A 26,006-nucleotide genomic window follows, 5' to 3' on the forward strand; every position below is an offset into this window, starting at 1 on the left:
ATCCCAAATCCCATTTTTTCCCGGATTTTTCCCAGATTTTTTCCCCATTTTCCATCCCCATTTTTCCTCCCAAATCCCATTTTTCCCAGGAATTTTCCCCATTTTCCATCCCCATTTTTCCAGGATTTTTCCCGGAATTTTTCCCCTTTTTTTCCCATCCCAAATCCCATTTTTTCCCGGATTTTTCCCCATTTTTTCCCTGATTTTCCCCCATTTTTTTCTCACATCCCAAGTCCCATTTTTCCCAGGATTTTTCCCCATTTTTTCCCGGATTTTTCCCAATTTTTTCCCATCCCAAATCCCATTTATTCCCAGAATTTTCCCCATTTTTCCCAGAATTTTTCCCCATTTTTTCCCATCCCAAATCCCATTTTTTTCCCGGATTTTTCCCGGAATTTTCCCCCATTTTTTCCAGGATTTTTCCCCCACAATTCCCAATTTTTCCCGGATTTTTTCCCATCCCAAATCCCATTTTTCCCGGAATTTTCCCCATTTTTTCCCGGATTTTTCCCCATTTTTTCCCATCCCAAATCCCATTTTTCCCAGGAATTTTCCCCCATTTTTTCCCAGGATTTTTCCCATCCCAAATCCCATTTTTTCCCCAGAATTTTCCCCATTTTTCCCAGAATTTTTCCCCATTTTTTCCCATCCCAAATCCCATTTTTTCCCAGAATTTTTCCCGGAATTTTCCCCCATTTTTTCCCAGGATTTTTCCCCATTTTTTCCCGGATTTTTCCCAATTTTTTCCCATCACAAATCCCATTTTTTCCAGGATTTTCCCCCATTTTTCCCAGATTTTCCCCCCATTTTTTTCCATCCCAAATCCCATTTTTTACCCATTTTTTCCCGGATTTTTCCCCCATTTTTTCCCATTTTTTTGGTTTTTTTTTTTTTTTTGGGTTTTTTTTTTTTGGTGATTTTTCCCCAATTTTTCCCCAATTTTTCCCCATTTTTTCCCGGATTTTTTCCCATCCCAAATCCCATTTTTCCAAGATTTTTCCCCCCTTTTCCATCCCCATTTTCCCATCCCAAATCCCATTTTTTCCCGGATTTTTCCCAGAATTTTCCCCGATTTTTCCCCCGGAATTTTCCCCATTTTTTCCCATCCCAAATCCCATTTTTTTCCCTGATTTTTCCCCATTTTTTCCCATCCCAATTCCCATTTTTTTCCCGGAATTTTTCCCTCCCAAATCCCATTTTGAATTTTCCTTTTTTCCCGGTTTTTCCTTTTTTCCATCCAATCCCATTTTTCCCAGGAATTTTCCCCATTTTTTTCCCATCCCAAGTCCCATTTTTTCCCAGATTTTTCCCCCATTTTCCCCCATTTTTCCGGATTTTTTCCCATCCCAAATCCCATTTTTTCCCGGAATTTTTCCCGGAATTTTTCCCCATTTTTCCCAGGATTTTTCCCCCACAATTCCCAATTTTCCAGGATTTTTTCCCATCCCAATTCCCTTTTTTTTCCCGGATTTTTCCCCATTTTTTCCCCCGATTTTCCCCCAATTTTTCCCATCCCAAATCCCATTTTTTCCCGGATTTTTCCCCATTTTTTCCCGGAATTTTCCCCATTTTTTCCCATCCCAAATCCCATTTTTCCCGGAATTTTTCCCGGATTTCTCCCATTTTTTCCCATTTTCCCCCCACTCCCAACCCGCTCCCATCCCAAAAAATCCCATTTTTCCCCAATTTTTCCCAATTTTTTCCCGGATTTTTCCCCATATTTATCCACATTTTCCCCCATTTTTCCAGGATTTTTTCCCATCCCAAATCCCACTTTTTCCCGGATTTTCCCCCATTTTTTCCCGGATTTTCCCCCATTTTTCCCAGAATTTTTCCCATTTTTTCCCATCCCAAATCCCATTTTTTCCCAGAATTTTTCCCCATTTTTTCCCATCCCAAATACCATTTTTTCCCAGAATTTTTCCCCATTTTTTCCCATCTCAAATCCCATTTTTTCCCAGAATTTTTCCTGGAATTTTCCCCCATTTTTCCCAGGATTTTTCCCCCACAATTCCCAATTTTTCCCGCATTTTTTCCCATCCCAAATCCCATTTTTCCCCGGATTTTCCCCTATTTTTTCCCGGATTTTTCCCCAAATTTTTCCCGGATTTTTCCCCATTTTTCCCAGGATTTTTTCCCATCCCAATTCCCATTTATTCCCAGAATTTTCCCCATTTTTCTCCCGGATTTTCCCCAATTTTTTCCAGGATTTTCCCCCATTTTTTCCAGGATTTTCCCCCATTTTTTCCCATCCCAATTCCCATTTTTTCCCGGAATTTTTCCCCATTTTCCATCCCCTTTTTTCCCCCCACAATTCTCATTTTTCCCAGGATTTTTTCCCATTTTTCCCAATTTTTTCCCACCCCAAATCCCATTTTTCCCCGGATTTTTTTTTTGTTTTTTTTTTGGTTTTTTTTTTTGTTTTTTTTTTTTTTTGTTTTTTTTTCCCATACCAAATCCCACTTTTTCCCGGATTTTTCCCGATTTTTCCCCGGATTTTCCCCCATTTTTTTCCCTGATTTTTCCCCATTTTTTCCCAGGATTTTTCCCCCACAATTCCCAATTTTTCCCGGATGTTTTCCCATCCCAAATCCCATTTTTCCCAGGATTTTTCCCCATTTTCCCCACAATTTTCCCCCATTTTTAATCCCCATTTTTCCCGGAATTTTCCCCCATTTTTCCCCATTTTTCCCAGGATTTTTTCCCATCCCAAATTCCCATTTTTCCATCATTTCCCCCTCCCCACCCTCCCAAACCCGCGCCGCTCCCCCATCCCAAAAAACCCCCAAAAAACCCCAAAAATTCCCAAAAATCCCCAAACCTCCCTCCCCCTCCCTCCCCACCCACCCTCAATCCTCAAAATCCGATTTTTCCCCAATTTTTCCCCAATTTTTTCCCAATTTTTCCCCAATTTCTCCCGAATTTTTCCGGATTTTTTCCCTCTTTTCTCCTCCTCTCTCCTCCCCTCCCCCTTTTCCTCTCCTCCTCCCTTTTTTTTTCCCAAAATTCCATTTTTTTCCAGGTTTTTTTTCCCAACCTCTTCCTGTTGTGCTCCTCCATTTCCGACTCGACTTGCAACATCTTCTCCTTTTTTTCCCCCATTTTATTCCCATTTTTCCCACCCCAAAAACCACCCAAAAAACCTCAAAATTCCCAATTTTCCCAGCGATATTTTCATTTTCCGCCTTTTCCGGCATCGCGAGTTCAGGTAAATCCCAAAAAAAACCCCAAAAAATGCGATTTTTGAGCCAAAAAATAAGAAAAAAATTCAATATATTCCTCCCGACCGCGCCCCGAGGCTGGAAAAATGGGAGAAAAAATAATAAAAAATTGGGAATTTTTGGGATTTCTCCCCAAATTTCCTGGATTTTAACCCTTGCCGGCCCGGATTGGGTTCCTTTCCCCAAAATTTGGGTTTTTTTCCACCCGAAAATTCCCAATTTTTTCGGCTTTTTTTCGTCCTTTTTATTCCTGTTTTGCTGCCGCTGGAGATCAACTTCATTTTTTCCTCTTTTTTTTCCGGTTTCTATCGCGATTTGCTCGTTTTTATCTCTTTTTATTCCCGTTTGATATCGCGATAGAAAATTGATTTTCCTCCGGTTTTTTCTCGGATTTTTTTCCCTTTTTTTTCCCCTTTTTATTCCCATTTTTTCCCCATTTTTTCCCCATTTTTTCCTCATTTTATTCCCATTTTTCCCCATTTTTTTCCCATTTTATTCCCATTTATTCCCCATTTTTTCCCATTTTATTCCTATTTTTTCCCCATTTTTTCCTCATTTTATTTCCCTTTTTTTCCTCATTTTTCCCCCATTTTTTCCTCATTTTTTCCCATTTTCCCCCATTTTTTCCCCTTTTATTTCCCATTTTATTCCCATTTTTCTCCGCTTTTTTTCCCCATTTTTTCCTCATTTTTTCCCCATTTTTTCCTCATTTTTCCCCATTTTTTCCCCATTTTCCCCCCATTTTTCCCTATTTTTTCCCTCATTTTATTCCCCATTTATTCCCCTTTTTTTCCCATTTTATTCCTATTTTTCCCTATTTTTTCCTCATTTTATTTCCCTTCTTTTCCTCATTTTTCCCCATTTATTCCTCATTTTATTCCTATTTTTCCCCATTTTTTCCCATTTTATTCCCATTTATTCCCCATTTTTTCCCCATTTTATTCCTATTTTTTCCCCATTTATTCCTCATTTTATTCCCCTTTTTTCTCCATTTTTCCTCATTTTTTCCCTCATTTTTCCCATTTTTTTCTCATTTTATTTCCCATTTTCCCCATTTTTTTTCCCCATTTTTTCCCTTTTTTTCCTCATTTTTTCCCAATTTTTTCTCCATTTTTCCTCATTTTTTCCTCCTATTTTTCCTCATTTTTTCCTCATTTTTTCCCCATTTTTTCCCCATTTTTCTCCCTTTTTTCCCCATTTTTCCTCCATTTTTTCCCCATTTTTCCTAATTTTTCCCCATTTTTTCCCCTTTTTTTCCTCATTTTATTCCCAATTTCTTCCCCATTTTTTCCCAAATTTTTCCCCATTTTTCCTTATTTTTCCCAGGATTTTTTCCCCATTTCTCACAATTTTTTCCCCATTTTCCCCCATTTTTCCCCTCATTTTATTTCCCATTTTTCCCCATTTTTCCTCTTTTTTTCCCCATTTTATCCTCATTTTATTTCATTTTTTTTCCCCATTTTTTCCTCATTTTTTCCTCATTTTTCCCCATTTTTCCCCATTTTATTCCCCATTTTCCCCCAATTTTACCCCATTTTTTCCTCAATTTTTCCTCATTTTTTCCTCATTTTTCCCCATTTTTTCCTCTTTTTTTTCCTCATTTTTTCCTCATTTTATTTCCCATTTTCTCCCATTTTTCCCCATTTTTCCTCATTTTATTTCCCATTTTATTTCCCTTTTTTCCTCATTTTTCCCCCATTTTTTCCCCATTTTTTCCTCATTTTTTCCCATTTTTCCCCATTTTTTCCTCATTTTTTCCCCATTTTTCCTCATTTTTTCCCCATTTTTCCCCCAAAAATCCCAAATTTCTTCAAATCCCAAAAATTCCCAACCCAAAAATTCCCTAAAAACCCCAAAAACCATAAAAAAATCCCCAAATTTCCCCCAAAAATCCAATTTTCCCCCAATTTTTTGACTTCCAGGTGTTCCAGATCCCAAAATTCCCAAAAAAAATTTGGGAAAAATTTGGGAAAATTGGGAATTTCGGGAGAAGATGCAGGAAAGTTACGAAAATGTCATTTCCTTGGGTGAGTTTTTGGGAATTTTGGGATTTTTTTTGGGTGGATTTTGGGGAGGAATTTTGGGGTAATTTTGGGAATAATTTTGGGATAATTTGTGTGAATTTTGGGATTTTTTTGGGTGGATTTTGGGGTTTTTTTGGGGTTTTTTGGGGTGGAATTTGGGGAATTTTGGGATTTTTTTCAGGTGGAATTTTGGGATTTTTTGGGGTTTTTTTGGGTGGAATTTTGGGGTTTATTTTAGGGTGAAATTTTGGGATTTTTTTGGATTTATTTGGGGTGGAATTTTGGGGATTTTTTGGAATTTATTTGGGTAAAAGTTTGGGATTTTTTCGGGTGGAATTTGGGGATTTTTTTAGGGTTTTTTGGGTGGAATTTTGGGATTTTTTGGGGATCTTTTTTGGGTGACATTCAGGGGATTTGGGGAGTTTTTGGATTTTTTTCTGGGTGGAATTTTGGGATTTTTTGGGGATTTTTTTGGGCGGAATTTTGGAAATTTTTGGGGATTTTTTTGGGTGGAATTTTGGGATTTTTTGGGTGAATTTTGGGATTTTTTTTTTATTTATTTGTGTGGATTTTCGAGATTTTTTGGGGTGGAATTTTGGGAAATTTTGGGGTGGAATTTGGGGACTTTTGGGGTTTTTTGAATTTGGGGTGAATTTGTGGATAATTTGGGGGATTTTTTGGGATAATTTTGGGGGGATTTTGAGAATTTGAGGATTTTGGGGGATAATTTTGGGGGATAATTTTTGTGAATCTTGGGGATAATTTGGGGGAATTTTGGGGTTTTTTTGGTGGAATTTTGGGGACAATTTTTGGAACAATCCGCAAAAATTCCCAAAATTCCCAAAATTCCCATTTTTTCCCCCAAAACCCAGCGGAGGAAATCGCCATCAGCTGGCTGAGAATTTGGGGATTTTGGGTTTTTTTAGGGTGGAATTTGGGGAATTTTTTGGGATTTTGGGGATTTTTTTGGATTTATTTAGGTGGAATTTGGGGGTTTTATGGGGTGGAATTTGGGGAATTTCGGGCTTTTTTGGGATTTTTTTTGTTGGAATTTTGGGAATTTTTGGGGATTTTTTGGGAATTTTTTTGGGTCGAATTTTGGGATTATTTTGTGACAATTTGGTGATAATTTTGGGGTATTTTTGGGACAATTTTGGGACAATTTTGGGACAATTTTGGGGATTTTTTCTCATCCCCAAACCACAGTTTTCTCCAAATTCCCACCATTTTCCCCCCAAAATTGCCCCAAAAATCGCCGATTTCACCCCAAACCGACGCCTGGAATTCCCAAAAATCCCAAAAAATTCCCAAAAATTCCCAAAAATTCCCATTTTTTTCCCAAAATTCCCGTTTTTTCCCCCAAAACCCAGCGGAGGAAATCGCCATCAGCTGGCCGAGGATCACTGCCTTCGCCGAGTCGCAGCGCCGAGCCGTGAGCGCTGGTGAGAGAATTCCTGGGATTTTGGGGAATTTTGGGGAAATTTCGGGGAAAAAATGGGGATTTGGGGAAGTTTGGGAAAAAATGGGGGAGTTCTGGGGGGTTTGGGAGGGATTTGGGGAGATTTTGGGGGATTTTGGGGAAAAAATGGGAATTTTGGGGGATTTTTTTGGCGTTTATGGAGGATTTGGGAGGAATTTATTGAGTTTTTGGGGGGATTTTGGGATTTATTGAGGATTTTGGAGGAATTTTGGGAGGTTTGTTTGGGAATTTTGGGGATTTTGGGGGAAAAAATGGGGATTTTGGGGAGAATTCCTGGGAATTTGGGGAAATTGGGGAAAAATTGGGGATTTTGGGGGTTTTGGGGAATTTTTTTTGGGAAGTTTTGGGGGGAAAATGCGGATTTTGGGGAATTTATTGAGATTTTTGGGACATTGTGGGGAGTTTTTTGGGGGAATTTTGGGAGGTTTTGGGGGGAAAATGGGGAATTTGGGGAAAAAATGTGGATTTTGGTGAAAAAATGAGGATTCTGGGGCATTTTGGGGAATTTTTTTCTTAAAAAAGGGGATTTCTTTAGGTTTTTGGGGAATTTTTTTTTCAAGAAATGGGGATTTTGTGGGATTTTGAGAGTTTTTATTGAATTTAGTGAGTTTTTTGGGGGGATTTTGGGAGTTTTTTGGGGAATTTTGTGAGTTTTCCCCAAAATTCCAAAAAAATCCCCAAAGATTCCAAAAAAATCCTCAAAATTCCCCAAAATTCCCTCTAAAAATTCCCAAAAAATCAAAAAAATTCCCCAAAAAATCCAAAAAAAATTCTCCAAAACTTCCCAAAATTCCACAAAAATTCCCAAAAAATCCCCAAACTTCCCAAAATTCCACAAAACTTCCCCAAAAAATGCCCAAAAATTCCCCAAAAATCCCCAAAATCCCCAAAAAATCCCAAAAAATCCCCAAAAAATCCTCAAAAATCCCCAAAAATCCCCAAAAATTCCCCAAAACTTCCCAAAATCCAAAAAAAATCCCCAAATTCCCATTTTCCCCCCAGATCCCGACCCGATGGACGAGGAAGATCCTCCCCCAGAAACTCTGGAAAATCCGGAATTCCCGGGAATTCCCGCCGATCTGAATCCCAAATTCCCGGAGGAATCCCAACCCGGAATCGCCGAATCCCGAAAAAAACCTGGAAAAATCCCCAAATTCCCCTGCGGGAAAAAAGCCCAAAAATGCTCGGAATGCGGGAAAAAAAATCCGAAGGAAAATCCTCAAAATTGGGGGAAAAATCCCAGAAATTGGAGGGAAAATCCTCAAAATTGGGGAAAAAATCCTAAGGGAAACCGTAAAAATTGGGGAAAAAATTCCGAGGAAAATCCTGAAAATTGGGGAAAAAATTCCGAGGAAGACTTTAAAAATTCGGGGAAAAATTCTGAGGAAAATCCTGAAAATTGGGGAAAAAATTCCGAGGAAAATCCTAAAAATTCAGGAAAAAATTCCAAGGAAAACCCAAAAAATTCCGGAAAAAATTCTGGAAAAAACCCTAAAAATTCGGGAAAAAACCCTAAAAATCCGGGAAAAACTTGCGGAATCTGCGGGAAAACTTCCCCCGGGAATTCCTGCTCGGAAAAGCACCGGAAAATCCACCGGGAGGAGAAAGCTTACAAATGTTGGGATTGTGGGAAAGGATTTCACTGGAATTCCCACCTGGAGAGACACCGAAGGATTCACACCGGAGAGAAACCCTTCGAGTGTCGGGAATGTGGGAAGAGCTTTTCCTGGAATTCCCACCTGGAGAGACACAGGAGGATCCACGGGGTGTGGGGAGAGGGGAGGAGGTGCGGGGAGTGCGGGAAGGGAGGGAAAAAACGGTGGGAGGAGGTGGGAAAATTTGGGGAAAAATCGGGGGAGAAATGGGAAAAATGTGGGGAGAAATCGGCGGAAAGATCGGCGGAAAAATTGGGAATATTGGAGGGAAAATCGGGAAAATTTGGGGAAAAATTGGAGGAAAAATGGGAAAAATTTGGGGAGAAATCGGGAGAAAAATCGGGGGAAAAATCGGGAGTGTTGGAGGGAAAATGGGGAAAAATTTGGGAAAAATCGGAAAAATTGGGGGAAGAATTATTGGGGGAGAAATTGGAGGAGAATTTGGGAAAATTGGAGGAAAATTTGGGAAAATTTGAGGAAAAATTTGGGGAGGAATTGGGGGAAAAATTGGGGGAAAAATCCCAGAAATGTGAGGAATGTTGGGAGAGAATAGGGATGGAAAACATGGAAAAATTGGGAGAAAATTTGGAAAAATTGGGGGAAAAATCAGAAAAATTGGGGGAAAAATTGGGGGAAAAAATAGAAGAATATGGGGAATGTTGGGAAAGGTTTGGGGAGGAAAAATCCACGGAAAAATCCCAAAAATGTGAGGAATGTGGGAAAAATTTTGGGGGAAATTTGGGGGAAAAATTCGAGGAAAATTTTGGGGAAAAATCCATGGAAAAATTTGGGGAAAAGTCCCATAAATGTGAGGATTGCGGGAAAAATTTGGGGGAAAAATTTGAGGAAAATTTTGGGGAAAAATCCATGGAAAAATTTGGGGAAAAGTCCCATAAATGTGAGGATTGCGGGAAAAATTTTGGGGGAAATTTGGGGGAAAAATTCGGGGAAAAATCCATGGAAAAATCCCATAATTGCCAAAATTGCGGGAAAAATTTCGGGATGGAAAAATCGTCGGAAAAACCCCAAAATTGCGGGAAAAACTCCGAGGAAAAACCCCAAAACTGCGAAAACTGCGGGAAAAATTTCGGGGCGGGAAAACCCGCGGAAAAAACTCCGGAAAAAACTCCGGAAAAATCCCACAAGTGCCGGGATTGCGGGAAAAGCTTCTCCTGGAATTCCCACCTGGATCGGCACCGCCGGATCCACATGGGGGAGAAACCTTTCCGCTGCGGGAATTGCGGGAAGAGCTTTTCCCAGAGTTCCCACCTGGAAAGGCATCGGAAAATCCACGGCGAGCCGTGCGGGGAGTGCGGGAAAAATTGGGGGAATGGCGGGAAAAATTGGGGGAAAAATTGTGGGAATGGTGGGAGAAATTGTGGGAATTATGGGGAAAATTGTGGGAGAAATTGGGGGAATAATTGTGGGAATTGTGGGAGAAATTGGGGGAGAAATGGTGAAGATGGAGGGAAAAATAGTGGGAAAAATGGGAAAAATTGGGGGGAAAATTGTGGGAAAAATAATGGGAAAAATTGTGGGAATTGTGGTGAAAATTGTGGGAAAAATGGTGAAAATTGTAGGAATAATTGTGGGGAAAATGGTGAATATTGTGGGAAAAATTGGGGGAATTCTGGTGAAAATGGTGGGAAAAATGGTGAAAATTGCGGGAATAACTGCGGGAAAAATGGTGAATATTGTGGGAAAAGTTGTGGGAAAAATTATGGGAATTATGGGGAAAATTGTGGGAAAAATGGTGAAGGTTGTGGGGAAAATTGCGGGAAAAATGCTGGAAACGGGAGGAAAAATTATGGCAATGGTGGGAAAAATAATGGGAAAAACAATGGGAAAAACAATGGGAAAAACAATGGGAAAAACAACGGGAAAAACAACGGGAAAAACGGGAAGAATTTCACCAAATGCTGCCGGAATTTGGGTGAAAACCCCGCGAATCCCGGCCGGGAATTCCTCATCCCGGAAAAAACCCCGAAATGCAGCGAATGCGGGAAAAGCTTGGGACCAAACCCCGGGAATTTCAAGGATCAAGGAACCCAGACGGGAATTCCCGGGAAACCTTTTCCCTGCCCGGAATGCGGGAAGAGCTTCGGGCAGAATTCCGCGTTGTCCAAACACCGCCGGCTGCACTCCGGGGAAAAACCCTTCGGCTGTTCGGAATGCGGGAAAAGCTTCGGCGTTCGCTCCAATTTGGTGAAACACCAACGGACCCACCTGGGGGAGAAACCCTACAAATGCCCGGAGTGCGGGAAGGGATTCATCCAAAAATCCGACCTCACCAAGCACCGCCGGATGCACACTGGGGAGAAACCCTACGAGTGTCGGGAGTGCGGGAAATGCTTCAGCGTTTCTTCGAATTTGATAAAACATCGCCGGATCCACCTCGGGGAGAAACCCTTCCAGTGCCAGGAGTGCGGCAAGAGCTTCATCCAGAAATCCGAGCTCACCATCCACCGCCGCGTCCACACCGGCGAGAAGCCCTACGGCTGCGGCGAGTGCGGCAAGAGGTTCAGCCGCAGCTCCCACCTCAACCGGCACCGGCGGACGCACCGCGGCCGGCCGGACGGCGAGCGGCGGGGAGCCGCGGCGGCGCCGGCCGGCGTGGCGGCGTTCCCGGCGTTCCCGGGGGCGTTGGGGGAGCTGCCCTGGGCGCTGGCGGGGCCGGGCAGGGCCTTGGTGGGTAATTAGGGGTGGCTCGTTAATTAGAGTTGGATTCGGTCGTTAATTGGTTGGGAAAATGGAGAAATTCCCATAATTTTTGAGTTTCAATTCCCATTGGGAATTGGGATTGTTGACCTGAAGTTGTCGTTGTTGGGTTTGGTCTCAACTCATTCCCATTGAGTTTTCATGAGTAATTAAAGGTGTCTTGTTAATTAGAGTTGGATTCACTCATTAATTAATTGGGAAAAATGGAGAAATTCCCATAATTTTGGGGTTTCGATTCCCGTTGGGAATTGGGATTGTTGACCTGAAATTCCCATTGTTGGGTTTGGTCTCAACTCGTTCCCATTGAGTTTTCATGGGTAATTAACGATCTCTTGTTAATTAGGGTTGGATTCGGTAATTAACTCATTGGGGAAATGGAGAAATTCCCATAATTTTGGAGTTTCGATTCCCAGCGATCAATCGCGATCGGTTTGGTCAAAAATCCATCATTGGGTTTGGTCTCAACTTGTTCCCATTGAGTTTCCATGAGTAATTAAGGATCTCTTGTTAATTAGGGTTGGATTCACTCATTAATTAATTGGGAAAATGGAGAAATTCCCATAATTTTGGAGTTTCGATTTCCAGATCCTAACTGGGATTGTTGATCTCAAATTCCCATTGTTGGGTTTGGTCTCAACTCATCCCCATTGAGTTTCCATCGGTAATTAAGGATCTCTTGTTAATTAGGGTTGGATTCACTCATTGGGTTGAATTCACTCATTAATTAATTGGGAAAATGGAGAAATTCCCATAATTTTGGGTTTTCGATTTCCATTGGGAATTGGGATTGTTGACCTCAAATTCCCATTGTTGGGTTTGGTCTCAACTCATCCCCATTGAGTTTCCATGGGTAATTAAAGGTGTCTTGTTAATTAGAGTTGGATTCAGTAATTAACTCATTGGGAAAATGGAGAAATTCCCATAATTTTGGAGTTTCGATTCCCAGTGATCAATCACGATCGGTTTGGTCAAAAATCCATCATTGGGTTTGGTCTCAACTCATCCCCATTGAGTTTTCATGAGTAATTAAAGGTGTCTTGTTAATTAGAGTTGGATTCGGTAATTAATTAATTGGGAAAAATGGAGAAATTCCCATAATTTTGGAGTTTCGATTCCCAGCGATCAATCGCGATCGGTTTGGTCAAAAATCCATCATTGGGTTTGGTCTCAACTCGTTCCAATTGAGTTTCCATTGGTAATTAATTTCTCTTGTTAATTAGGGTTGAATTCACTCATTAATTAATTGAGAAAAATGGAGAAATTCCCATAATTTTGGGGTTTCGATTCCCGTTGGGAATTGGGATTGTTGACCTGAAATTGTCATTGTTGGGTTTGGTCTCAACTCGTTCCCATTGAGTTTTCATGGGTAATTAACGATCTCTTGTTAATTAGAGTTGGATTCGGTAATTAACTCATTGGGGAAAATGGAGAAATTCCCATAATTTTGGAGTTTCGATTCCCAGAGATCAATCGCGATCGGTTTGGTCAAAAATCCATCATTGGGTTTGGTCTCAACTCATCCCCATTGAGTTTCCATGGGTAATTAACGATCTCTTGTTAATTAGGGTTGGATTCGGTAATTAACTCATTGGGGAAAATGGAGAAATTCCCATAATTTTGGGTTTCGATTCCCATTGGGAATTGGGATTGTTGACCTCAAATTCCCATTGTTGGGTTTGATCTCAACTCATCCCCATTGAGTTTCCATGGGTAATTAACGATCTCTTGTTAATTAGGGTTGGATTCACTCATTAATTAATTGGGAAAATGGAGAAATTCCCATAATTTTGGGTTTTCGATTCCCATTGGGAATTGGGATTTTTGACCTCAAATTCCCATTGTTGGGTTTGATCTCAATTCATTCCCATTGAGTTTCCATCAGTAATTAAAGGTGTCTTGTTAATTAGAGTTGGATTCGGTAATTAACTCATTGGGAAAATGGAGAAATTCCCATAATTTTGGGTTTCGATTTCCAGATCCTAACTGGGATTGTTGACCTCAAATTCCCATTGTTGACTTTGGTCTTAATTAGTTCCCATTGAGTTTCCATTGGTAATTAATGATCTCTTGTTAATTAGGGTTGGATTCACTCATTGGGTTGAATTAGCTCATTAATTAATTGGGAAAATGGAGAAATTCCCATAATTTTGGGGTTTCGATTTCCAGATCCTAACTGGGATTGTTGACCTGAAATTCCCATTGCTGGGTTTGGTCTCAACTCATTCCCATTGAGTTTTCATGAGTAATTAAAGGTGTCTTGTTAATTAGGGTTGGATTCGGTAATTAACTCATTGGGAAAATGGAGAAATTCCCATAATTTTGGGTTTCGATTCCCATTGGGAATTGGGATTGTTGACCTCAAATTCCCATTGCTGACTTTGGTCTTAATTAGTTCCCATTGAGTTTCCATGGGTAATTAAGGATCTCTTGTTAATTTGGGTTGGCTTCACTCATTAATTAATTGGGAAAATGGAGAAATTCCCATAATTTTGGAGTTTCAATTCCCATTGGGAATTGGGATTTTTGACCTCAAATTCCCATTGCTGACTTTGCTCCCAATTAATTTCCGATTAATTAATTCCCGTGGCTAATTAATGATCTCTAATTAATTAGGGGTTGATTAACCTCGTTAATTAATGGGGAATGAGGATTTCCCAGCATTCCCAGTGCTCCCAGTGCCAAACTGAGATTGATTGGGGAAAAAAATCCCAAATTTGGGGAAAATCTCCTCCAAAAAATTTGGGAAAAATCCCCAAAAAAATTGGGAAAAAAAAACTTTGGAATTCCAGAGGGAAATTTGGGAATTTAGGGAAAAATGGGAATTTGGGGGAAATGTGGAAATTTTGGGGAAAAATCTCAAAATTTTGGACAAGAAAATGAAAATTTGGGGGAAAAAAATCAAAATTTGGGGGAAAAAATCCCAAAATTTGGGGGAAAAATCTCAAAATTTGGGGGAAAAAATCTGAAAATTTGGGGGAAAAAATTCAAAATTTGGGGGAAATTCAAAATTTGGGAGAAAAAAATCAAAATTTGGGGAAGAAATCTGAAAATTTGGGAGAAAAAATCTCAAATTTGGGAAAAAAATCAAAATTTGGGAAAAATCAAATTTGGGGAAAAATCACAAAATTTGGAGAAAAATCCTCAAAATTTTGAGAAAAGATCAAAATTTGGGGGAAAAATCTGAAAATTTGGGAGAAATTCAGAATTTTGGGAAAAAACCTGAAAATTTTGGGGAAATCCTCAAAATTTAGGGGAAAAAAACCCCAAAATTTAGGGGAAAAAAATCCCAAATAAGTGAGTTTTGGAGGAAATATTTTGGATTTTCCAAGTTTTTCCCCCAAAAAATGGGAATTTCGAGGTGTTTTTAGCTTTTTTTTATTTTATGGGATTTTTTTAAATGGGAAAAAAAATGGAATTTTTGAGGGATTTTTGTTACTTTTTGCGACTTTAAAAATAAAAATTCCGACTTGGGATGAAAAAATTGGGATTTTCTGTCATTTTGCCCCAAAAATTAGGGATAAAATTCCCAAAAATTGGGATTTTCCACATTTTTCCCAAAAATTTAAAGATAAAATTCCCAAAAATTGGGATTTTCCATCTTTTTTCCCCAAAAATTAGAGATAAAATTCCCAAAAATTGGGATTTTCCATCATTTTTCCCAAAAATTTAGGTATAAAATTCCCAAAAATTGGGATTTTCCATCATTTTGCCCGAAAAATTTAGGAAAAAATTCCCAAAAATTGGGATTTTCTGTCATTTTTCCCCAAAAATTAAAGGAAAAAATTCCCAAAAATTGGGATTTTCCATTTTTTTTTCCCAAAATTTAGGGATAAAATTCCCAAAAATTGGGATTTTTCATCGTTTTGCCCCAAAATTTAGGGATAAAATTCCCAAAAATTGGGATTTTCCATCATTTCGCCCCAAAAATTTAAGGATAAAATTCCCAAAAATTGGGATTTTTCCATCGTTTTGCCCCAAAATTTAGAGATAAAATTCCCAAAATTAGGATTTTCCATCATTTTGCCCCAAAAATTAGGGATAAAATTCCCAAAAATTGGGATTTTCCATCATTTTGCCCAAAAATTTAGAAATAAAATTCCCAAAAATTGGGATTTTCCATCATTTTCCCCAAAATTTAGGATATTCCCAAAAATTGGGATTTTCCTTTTTTTTTTCCTATTCCAATAAAGACACGAGACGTTCATTAAATTAATTAAATCCATTATTAAATAATTTTTTTTTTAAAAATCACATTAAATTCTCCAAAAATTGGAATCACAACAATAATTAATCCGGAGGTAATTAATTAATTAATCAATTAATAACAATTAATAATTGTCGGCAAAGAAATAAATAATGACAAATATCCAGAGGTAATTAATTAATTAATAAATAACAATAATTAATTGTCGACGAAGAAATAAATAACTACAAATATCCAGAGATAATTAATTAATTAATTAACAATAAATAATTATCGACGAAGAAATAAATAACAACAAATATCTGGTGGAAATTAATTAATTAATAACAATAATTAATTGTTGATGAAGAAATAAATAACAAATATCTGGAGGTAATTAATTAATCAATAAATAACAATAATTAATTGTTGATGAAGAAATAAATAACAACAAATAATAACAATAATAAGTAATAATAAATAATAAATAAATAATAAATAACAATAAAATAATAAATAACAATAAGAAATAAATAATAATAAATAGTAAATAAATTAATTAATAATTAATAATTAATTCAGCACCCACAGATGCCAAAGCTGAGGTAGAGGTGACCTCGTCAATTAATTAATTAATTAAGCCTCATTAATTAATTAATTCAGCCCTCCTGACCACACCCACTCATCCCAGTTCTCAACCGGGATTGGTCGAATCAAAATCCCAAAATTCTTCTTCCAACTCTGAGCTCTTCGTTAATTAACGACCCCATTAATTAATGACCTCGTTAATTAATGACCTCGTTAATTAACGATTCCGTTAATTAGGGAATGGGAAAATCCATTCCCAGTTCTCCCAGTTCCCAACTGGGATTGGAAAAATCCCAAAATTCTTCTTCCAACGTTTTCTTCTTCCAACTCGGAACTCTTCGTTAATTAATGACCCCATTAATTAATGACCTCGTTAATTAATGACCTCGTTAATTAATGACCTGCTTAATTAATGACCTCGTTAATTAATTACCTCATTAATTAATGATTCTGTTAATTAGGGAATGGGAAAATCCATTCCCAGTTCTCAACTGGGATTGGAAAAATCCCAAAATTCTTCTTCCAACGTTTTCTTCTTCCAACTCGGAACTCTTCGTTAATTAACGACCCCATTAATTAATGACCTCCTTAATTAATGACCTCGTTAATTAACGATTCCGTTAATTAGGGAATGGGAAAAATCCATTCCCAGTTCTCCCAGTTCTCAACTGGGATTGGAAAAATCCCAAAATTCTTCTTCCAACATTTTCTTCCAACTTGGATCTCTTCGTTAATTAATGACCCCATTAATTAATGACCTCCTTAATTAATGACCTCGTTAATTAATGACCTGCTTAATTAATGATTCCATTAATTAGGGAATGGGAAAATCCATTCCCAGTTCTCCCAGTTTCCAACTGGGATTGGAAAAATCCCAAAATTCTTCTTCCAACATTTTCTTCTTCCAACTCGGAACTCTTCGTTAATTAACGACCCCATTAATTAATGACCTCGTTAATTAATGACCTCCTTAATTAATGATTCCGTTAATTAGGGAATGGGAAAATCCATTCCCAGTTCCCAACTGGGATTGGTCAACTCAAAAATCCCAAAATTCTTCTTCCAACGTTTTCTTCTTCCAACTCGGATCTCTTCGTTAATCAACGACCCCATTAATTAATGACCTCGTTAATTAACAGCCCCATTAATTAGGGGATGGGAAAGTCCATGGCTCCACCCCTTCCCAGTCCAACCAGTCCTCCCAGTTGCCCAAACTGGTTTCGCAGCTCCTCGTTAATCAGAGCTCCTCGTTAATCCATTAATTAACGCGCGGCGCTAACGAAGGAGGACAAACTCCGCCCCTGGCTGCTCCCGGCGTCGTCCCATTGGACGTTCCCACGATCCCAGAATTCCATGCGGGAATGGGCGTGGCCTCTTGAACGAACGATGACGTCATAGCCGCGGCGGTGACGTCAGCGATGACGTCATCGGGCGCGGTGTAGATTTGGGCGCCGACGACGGCCAATAGGAGGAGGAGGAGGCGTTTGGCGGCGCTGCCGGGCTCGTCGGAGGGGAGGGGGCGGCGAACCTGTTTTGGGGAGGAAAAAGAGGGGATTAGGGATTGTCCGGGAATGGAGAATTCCGTGGAAATTCCATGAAAATTCCAGAAAATTCCTGGCTGGAATAATAGCCCGAGGTGGGATTAGAGATGGTGAAGGGAACCCATCCAGGGGTGACCCTGGCTGACCCTGCTTAGCTTCACAAAGGTGGTTGGGGTTTTTAACTCTTCCTGATGCCAAAAAACTTCCAATTTTGGGGGAAAAAAATCCTATTTTGGGGGGAAAATTCCTTCTTTTTTGGGGAAAAAATCCCCTCTTTTTGGGGGAAAAAAATTCATTTTTGGGGGTAAAATGATGTAGGGAACCCATCCAGGGGTGACCCTGGCTGACCCTGCTTAGCTTCACAAAGTTGGTTAGGGATTTTCACCCACCCTGGTGCCAAAAATTTCCTATTTTGGGGGAAAATAATTCCCATCCTGAGGGAAAATTCCCTCTATTTTTGGGGAAAAAATTCCCTGGATTTGGGGAAAAAAATCCCTTTTTTGGGGTTAATATGAGAGAGGGAACCCATCCAGGGGGTGACCCTGGCTGATCCTGCTTAGCTTCCCAAAGGTGGTTGGGGATTTTCACCCAACCTGGGGCCAAAAAATTTCATCTTTTGGGGGAAAATAATTCCCATCCTGAGGAAAAATTCCCTCTTTTTTGGGAAAAAATTTCCTTGTTTTTGAGGGAAAAAATGCTTTTTTTGGGGTAACTTTGAGCTCGGGAACCCATCCAGGGGTTAACCCTGACTGACCCTGCTTAGCTTCCCAAAGGTGGTTGGGGATTTTCACCCACCCTGGGGCCCAAAAATTCCGATTTTAGAGGGAAAATAATTCCCATCCTGAGGAAAAATTCCCTCTTTTTTAGAGAAAAAAGTCCCTTGTTTTTGAGGGAAAAAAATGCTTTTTTTGGGGTAACTTTGAGCTAGGGAACCCATCCAGGGAGTGACCCTGACTGACCCTGCTTAGCTTCACAAAGGTGGTTGGGGATTTTCACCCACCCCGGTGCCAAAAAAATTCCTGTTTTGGGGAAAAATAATTCCCATCCTGAGGAAAAATTCCCTCTTTTTTAGGAAAAAAAAAACCCTGGTTTTGGGGAAAAAAATTCATTTTTTAGGGTAAATAGGTGTTAGGGAACCCATCCAGGGGGTGGCCCTGGCTGATCCTGCTTAGCTTCCCAAAGGTGGTTGGGGGAATTAACCCACCCTGATGCCAAAAACATTCCAATTTTGGGGGGAAAAAAGTCCCATCTTGAGGGAAAATTCCCTCTTTTTTTGGGGAAAAAATCTCCTCTTTTTGGGGAAAAAATCCCTTTTTTTGGGGTAACTTTGAGCTGGGGAACCCATCCAGGGGTGACCCTGACCGACCCTGCTTAGCTTCACAAAGGTGGTTGGTGATTTTCAACGCCCCTGGGGCCCAAAAATAATTCCCATCCTGAGGGAAAATTCCCTCTTATTTTGGGAAAAAAATTCCCTGGTTTTGGGGAAAAAATTCATTTTTTGGGGTAAATATGTGTTAGGGAACCCATCCAGGGAGTGACCCTGGCTGATCCTGCTTAGCTTCACAAAGGTGGTTGGGGGAATTAACTCTCCCTGATGCCAAAAAAATTCCAATTTTGGGGCGAAAAAAATCCTATTTGGGGGGGAAAATTCCCTCTTTTTTTGGGGAAAAATCCCCTTTTTTGGGGGGAAAAAATCACTTTTTTGGGGGTAAATAGGAGGTAGGGAACCCATCCAGGGGGTTGACCCTGCCCAACCCTGCTTAGCTTCACAAAGGTGGTTGGGGATTTTCACCCACCCTGTGGCCAAAAAATTTCCTATTTTTGGGGAAAATAATTCCCGTCCTGAGGAAAAATTCCCTCTTTTTTGGGAAAAAAATTCCTTGTTTTTGAGGAAAAAAATGCATTTTTTGGGATACCTATGTGTTAGGGAACCCATCCAGGGGATGACCCTGCCTGACCCTGCTTAGCTTCACAAAGCTGGCTGGGGTTTTTAACTCTCCCTGATGCCAAAAAAAATTCCAATTTTGGGGGAAAAAAAAAACATTTTGAGGGGAAATTCCTCTATTTTGGGGGGAAAAATTCTCTGGTTTTGGGGAAAAAAATTCATTTTTTAGGGTAAATAGGTTTTAGGGAACCCATCCAGGGGGTTGACCCTGGCTGATCCTGCTTAGCTTCACAAAGGTGGTTGGGGGGATTAACTCTCCCTGATGCCAAAAAAATTCCAATTTTGGGTCAAAATAATTCCCATCCTGAGGAAAAATTCCCCCTTTTTTGGGAAAAAAATTCCTTGTTTTTGAGGAAAAAAATGTATTTTTTGGGATACATATGTGTTAGAGAACCCATCCAGGGGGTGACCCTGACTGACCCTGCTTAGCTTCACAAAGGTGGTTGGGGCTTTTGACACCCCTGGGGCCCAAAAAATTCCAATTTTGGGGGAAAAAAAATCCCATTTTGAGGGGAAATTCCTCTATTTTGGGGGGAAAAAAAATCCCCTCTTTTTGGGGAAAAAAATTCATTTTTTGGGGTCAATATGTGTTAGGGAACCCATCCAGGGGGTGACCCTACCTGACCCTGCTTAGCTTCCCAAAGGTGGTTGGGGATTTTCACCCACCCTGGGGCCAAAAAAAATCCAATTTTAGGGGAAAAAAATCCCATTTTGAGGGGAAATTCCTCTATTTTTGGGGAAAAATTCCCTCTTTTTGGGGAAAAAATTCATTTTTTAGGGTAAATATGTGTTAGGGAACCCATCCAGGGGGTGACCCTTACTGACCCTGCTTAGCTTCACAAAGGTGGTTGGGGATTTTCACCCAACCTGGTGCCCAAAAATTTCCTGTTTTGGGGCAAAAAAAAATTCCCATTTTGATGGAAAATTCCTCTATTTTTGAGGAAAAAAATTCATTTTTTGGGGTGGATAAGTGTTAGGGAACCCATCCAGGGGGTGACCCTGCCTGACCCTGCTTAGCTTCCTGAAGGTGATTGGGATTTTTAACCACCCTGATGCCCAAAAAATTCCAATTTTGGGCGGAAATAATTCCCATCCTGAGGAAATATTCCCTCTTTTTTGGGAAAAAAATTCCCTGGTTTTTGGGGAAAAAAATTCTTTTTTTGGGGTGGATAGGAGGTAGGGAACCCATCCAGGGCGTGACCCTGGCTGACCCTGCTTAGCTTCACAAAGGTGGTTGGGGATTTTCACCCACCCTGGGGCCCAAAAAATTCCAATTTTGGGGGAAAATAATTCACATCCTGAGGGAAAATTCCCTCTATTTTTGGGGAAAAAATTTCCTCTTTTTGGGGAAAAAATCCCTTTTTTTGGGGTAACTTTGAGCTAGGGAACCCATCCAGGGGCTGACCCTGGCTGATCCTGCTTAGCTTCACAAAGGTGGTTGGGGATTTTCACCCACCCTGGTGCCCAAAAAATTCCTGTTTTGGGGCAAAAAAAAAAAATCCCATTTTGATGGAAAATTCCTCTATTTTTGGGGAAAAATTCCTCTATTTTTGAGGAAAAAAATTCATTTTTTGGGGTGGAAATCCTATAGGGAACCCATCCAGGGGTGACCCTGCCCGACCCTGCTTAGCTTCACAAAGCTGGCTGGGGTTTTTAACTCTCCCTGATGCCAAAAAAATTCCAATTTTGGGGGAAAAAAAATCCCATTTTGAGGGGAAATTCCTCTATTTTTGGGAAAAAAATCCCCTGGTTTTGAGGAAAAAAATTCATTTTTTGGGATACCTACGTGTTAGGGAACCCATCCAGGGGGTGACCCTGACTGACCCTGCTTAGCTTCCCAAAGGTGGTTGGGGATTTTCACCCACCCTGGTGCCCAAAAAATTCCAGTTTTGGGGCAAAAAAAATCCCATTTTGATGGAAAATTCCTCTATTTTTGGGAAAAAATTCCCTGGTTTTGGGGAAAAAATTCATTTTTTGGGGTAAATAAGTGTTAGGGAACCCATCCAGGGGGTGACCCTGGCTGATCCTGCTTAGCTTCACAAAGGTGATTGGGGATTTTGACACCCCTGGAGCCCAAAAAATTCCAATTTTGGGAGAAAAAAAATCCCATTTTGAGGGGAAATTCCTCTATTTTGGGGGGAAAAAAAATCCCCTCTTTTTGGGGAAAAAAATTCATTTTTTGGGGTCAATATGTGTTAGGGAACCCATCCAGGGGGTGACCCTACCTGACCCTGCTTAGCTTCCCGAAAGTGGTTGAGTTTTTATCTCCCCCTGGGGCAAATAATTCGCATTTTAGGTCAAATAATTCGCATTTTTTGGGCTAACAAATCCCATTTGGAGGGGAAATTCCTCTTTTTGCGTCAAGAAATCCCAGCCTGGAGCCAATCATTGCGCAAGGAAAACCCCAAATCCTGCCCAGGAAGGGTTGAGTCAGAGCGGGAGGAGTGGAAATGACTCAATCTTTTCACAACCTCCGGGAAATGATGTTAATTAAGGAATTCCGGGGGTGGGAATTCCAGGAATTTAGGATTTGGGAGGGGTTTTGGGGGGTCTGGAGGGGTTTTTGGAGGGGTGGGCGGGGGGGTTAGGGGGATTTTGGGGAGGTTTGGGGTGATTTGGGGAAGTTTAGGGTGAATTTTGGGGAGTTTAGGGCGAATTTGGGGAGTTTAGGGAGAATTTGGGGAAGTTTCGGGGGGTTTAGGGCGAATTTGGGGAATTTTAGGACTAATTCGGGGAAGTTTCGGGACTTTAGGGCGATTTTGGGGAAGTTTCGGGCGAATTCGGGGAAGTTTCGGGGCGAATTTGGGTGATTTTCGGACGAATTCGGGGAAATTTCGGGCGAATTTTGGGTATTTTCGGGGATTTTAGGGCGAATTTGGGGAAGCTTAGGATGAATTTGGGGAAATTTCGGGCGATTTTGGGGCAATTTCGGGGCTTTTCGGGTCAATTTTTCGGCTCCTACTGCGAAATTTCGGGTCTAGAAGTTCTATAAGAATTACAAACTCAACTCTAAGGGTTCCAAATCCGGATCAAACCCCCCCAAAAACCCCAAAAAATCCCTAAAAAATCCCCCAAAAAATCCTAAAACCTGAAAAAATCCAAAAAACCCTAAAAATCCCCCAAAAATCCCCAAAACCTAAATCACCCAAATCCCTCTAAACCATCTCAAACCCCCAAAACCCCCAAAAACAAAAAAATCCCTAAAAACCCCAAAAAACCCTAAAAACTCCCAAAAATCCTAAACCCCTCGAAAACCCTAAAATCCCCAAAATCCCCAAAATCCCCCAAAAATCTAAACACCCCAAATTCCCTCCAAATCCTCTCCAAACCCCCAAAGCCCCCAAAAACCCTAAAAAATCCCCAAAAATCCCTAAAAACCAAAAACCCCGAAAAAATCCAAAATACAAAAATACCCCAAAGTCTCAAAAAACCCCAAAAATCTAAAAATCAAAACCACCCAAATCCCCTCTAAACCATCTCCAAACCCCCCAAACCCCCTAAAAACCAAAATCCCTAAAACCCCCAAAAACCCAAAAATCCCGAAAAATCCAAAAAACCCCCAAAAACCCCAAAATCCAAAAACAAACCCCAAAAATCCCCAAAAATCTAAACCACCCAAATCCCCTCAAACCTCGCAAATCCCCAAAACCAAAAAATCCCTAAAACCCCAAAAATCCCCCAAAAAACCCTGAAAAATCCAAAAAACCCCGAAAAATCCAAAAAACCAAAAACCCCAAAAAATCCAAAAGAAACCTCAAAAATTCCCAAAAACCCAAACCACCCAAATCCCCTCCAAACCCCAAAACCCCCAAAACAACCCAAAAATCCCTAAAACCCCAAAAACTCCCAAAAGCCCGAAAAATCCAAAAAACCCTAAAAATACCAAAAATACCTAGAAAACCCCTAAAAAAACCCCAAAAAACCCCCCAAAAATCCCCAAAAAATCCCAACCCCCCCAAACCCCCCAAAACCTCCCAAAACCCCCCAAAAAACCCCAAAAAAATCCCTTTTCCCCACTCACCGCCGGCGGGTAAAGCACCCTGCGCTGCCTCCGCCTCGGTTTACAAACCCCGCCGGGCACCGGGAGAGGCTCGAAGGTGAAATGGCGAGGCGGGGAAGGGGAGATCCTCTCGGGGATCCCCTCGCCGGGACCCCAAAATCTGCCAGGACAAGCTGCGGTGGCAGCGTGAGCAGCGACCATCGACATGGCTGGAACAGGAAATGCCGGGATTCGAACCCGCGACCCGCGGGTTATAAAGGGAGGGTGACGTCACGCCCATTGGGAGGAGCCTATTGGAGGATCGGGGGATTTTTTGGGATTTTTTGGGGAATTTTTTGGGATTTTTTGGGGGATTTTTTGTGGGGTTTTGGAGGATTTTTTAGGGGTTTTTTGGGATTTTTTGGGGTTTTTTTGGGATTTTTTGGGATTTTGAGGATTTTTTGGGGATAATTTTGGGATTTTTGGTGGGGATTTGAGGGATTTTTTGGGGTTTTTTGGGGGGTTTTCTGAAGTTTTTTTTGGGTTTTGGCGGTTTAGAGATGGTTTAGAGGGGATTTGGGTGGTTTAGGGGTTTTGGGGATTTTTTGGGGTTTTTTTGGGATTTTTTTTTAGTTTTTGGGGTATTTTGGGTTTTAAGGGGGTTTTGGGGGTTTTTTGGGGTTTTTTTCGGGGGGGATTTTGTAGGGTTTTTTTAGGGTTTTTTTGGGTTTTCTTTGGGGTCTGACCACATTTTTGGGGTTCTTTGGGATTCGAACCCGCGACCCGCGGGTTATAAAGGGAGGGTAACGCCACGCCCACCGATGGGTGTAGCCACGCCCACCTGTGATTTGATTGGTGGAGCGGTAAAGGGGCGTGGTTTTGTGGGAGGCCACGCCCCCTGGGTGGGAATCGAGGAATTTTGGGGTTTTTTTGGGGGTTTTTTGGAGGTTTTTTTGGGGTTTTTTTGGGTTTTGGCGGTTTAGAGATGGTTTAGAGGGGATTTGGGCGGTTTGGGTTTTTTTGGGATTTTTTTGGTATTTTTTAGGGTTTTTTGGGGTTTTTTTGGGGGTGTTTTTGAGTTTTTTACGGTTTTTTGGGGGTATTTTTAGGGTAGTTCAGGGATTTTTTGGGGTTTTTTGAAGTTTTTTTGGGGGTTTAGAGATGGTTGAGAGGGGATTTGGGTAGTTTAGGGTTTTTTTGGGGGGTTTTTTGGTATTTTTTAGGGATTTTTTTGGGGTTTTTATAGGGATTTTTCGTTTTTTGGGGTTTTTTTGGGGGTAGTTTTAGGGTTTTTGGGGAGGTTTTTTGGAGGCTTTTTGGGTTTTTTTGGGGGGGGATTTTTTAGGGTTTTTTTAGGGTTTTTTTGGGTTTTCTTTGGGGTCTGACCACATTTTTGGGGTTTTTTGGGATTCGAACCCGCGACCCGCAGGTTATAAAGGGGAGGGCGAAGCCACGCCCATCGAGGGGGTGTAGCCACGCCCACCTGGGATTTGATTGGTGGAGCTGTAAAGGGGCGGGGTTTGGTGGGAGGCCACGCCCCCTGGGTGGAAATCGAGGAATTTTGGGGGTTTTTTGGGGGTTTTTGGGGTTTTTTTGGGGTTTTTTTGGGTTTTTTTGGTGGTTTTTTTTTTGGTTTTTGGGGGTTTAGAGGAGATGAGGGTTTTTTTAGGGTTTTTTCGGGGTTTTTTTGGTATTTTTAGGGTTTTTTTAGGGTTTTTTGGGGTTTTTTTTGTTATTTTTAGGGTTTTTTTGGGTTTTTTGGGGGTATTTTTGGGGATTTTTTTGGGTTTTGGGGGGATTTTTTGGGGTTTTTTTTGGGTTTTTTTGGGGTTTTGGGGTTTCGAGATGGTTTAGAAGGGGATTTGGGAGGTTTTGGGTTTTTGGGGTTGTTTTTTGGAATTTTTTAGGGATTTTTATGGGTATTTTTAGAGGTTTTTGGTTGGACGTTTTTGGGGGTCCCAGCAGCATTTTCGGAGAATTTGGGGAATTTTGGGAAATATTTGGGATTTTATGGGAATTATGGTGGGAAATTTGGGGGATTTTGGGGAATTTTGGAGAATTTGGGGGAAAATTTCGGAGATTTTATGGGGATTTTTTTTGATTTTATTGGGATTTTTGGGGATTTTTCAGGATTTTTTGGGATTTTTATGGATTTTTGGGATTTTTTTTGGTTTTATTTTGGATTTTTTTGGGATTTTTTTTGGATTTTTTGGGATTTTTATGATTTTTTGGGGATTTTTTTGGGATTTTTGGGGAATTTGGGGGATTTAGGGGGATTTTTGGGGGATATTGGAGAATTTTTGGGGAATTTTGGGACTCCAGCCCTCCCTTCCCAAAAAAACGAGACAAAACCCCAAAAAAAATTCCCAAAAAATTCCAAATATATTAAAAATGTACAAAAAAAAAAAAACACCAAACAGGAAAAAAGGAAAGAAAAACTCCAAAAAATCGATGATGAGGATGATGAGGATGAGGCTGAAGGTCACTCATTGATGATGATGATGAAGATGAAATTAATTGATGATGATGATGATGATGAAGATGAAATTAATTGATGAAGATGATGATGAAGATCACTCATTGATGATGATGAAGATTAAATTAATTGATGATGAAGATGATGATGAAGGTCAATCAATGATGATGATGATGATGATGAAGGTCAATAATTG

The 26,006-nt window shown here is 40.4% G+C and overlaps 2 protein-coding genes and 1 long non-coding RNA gene across 3 annotated transcripts; 2 read left to right on the top strand and 1 right to left on the bottom strand.

Moving 5' to 3' along the window:
- Positions 1–5,121: 5,121 nt before the first annotated feature.
- Positions 5,122–8,569, top strand: LOC146421552 (uncharacterized; the record flags this gene model as incomplete). The annotated part of the gene is made up of 3 exons (XM_085047283.1): positions 5,122–5,248; positions 6,616–6,687; positions 7,728–8,569. Coding segments are annotated over exons 1-3 (948 nt in total), but the record flags the coding sequence as incomplete, so codon positions are not given.
- A 233-nt stretch (positions 8,570–8,802) lies between these two features.
- On the top strand, positions 8,803–13,846 carry LOC146421553 (uncharacterized). Its single transcript, XM_085047218.1, has one exon. It carries the CDS (start codon positions 8,936–8,938, stop codon positions 11,078–11,080), a length of 2,145 nt encoding a protein of 714 aa, XP_084903344.1. The 5' UTR covers positions 8,803–8,935; the 3' UTR covers positions 11,081–13,846.
- A 2,208-nt stretch (positions 13,847–16,054) lies between these two features.
- LOC146421554 (uncharacterized) lies at positions 16,055–16,358 on the bottom strand. The gene is made up of 2 exons (XR_014848657.1): positions 16,303–16,358; positions 16,055–16,238 (listed from the first exon to the last, which is right to left on the bottom strand). It is a non-coding gene; the product is annotated as an uncharacterized LOC146421554 (long non-coding RNA).
- Positions 16,359–26,006: the final 9,648 nt, after the last annotated feature.

The sequence above is a fragment of the Lichenostomus cassidix genome, unplaced genomic scaffold (assembly GCF_008360975.1).
Source record: "Lichenostomus cassidix isolate B80296 unplaced genomic scaffold, HeHo_3.0 HiC_scaffold_33, whole genome shotgun sequence".
Lineage (NCBI taxonomy): Eukaryota > Metazoa > Chordata > Aves > Passeriformes > Meliphagidae > Lichenostomus > Lichenostomus cassidix.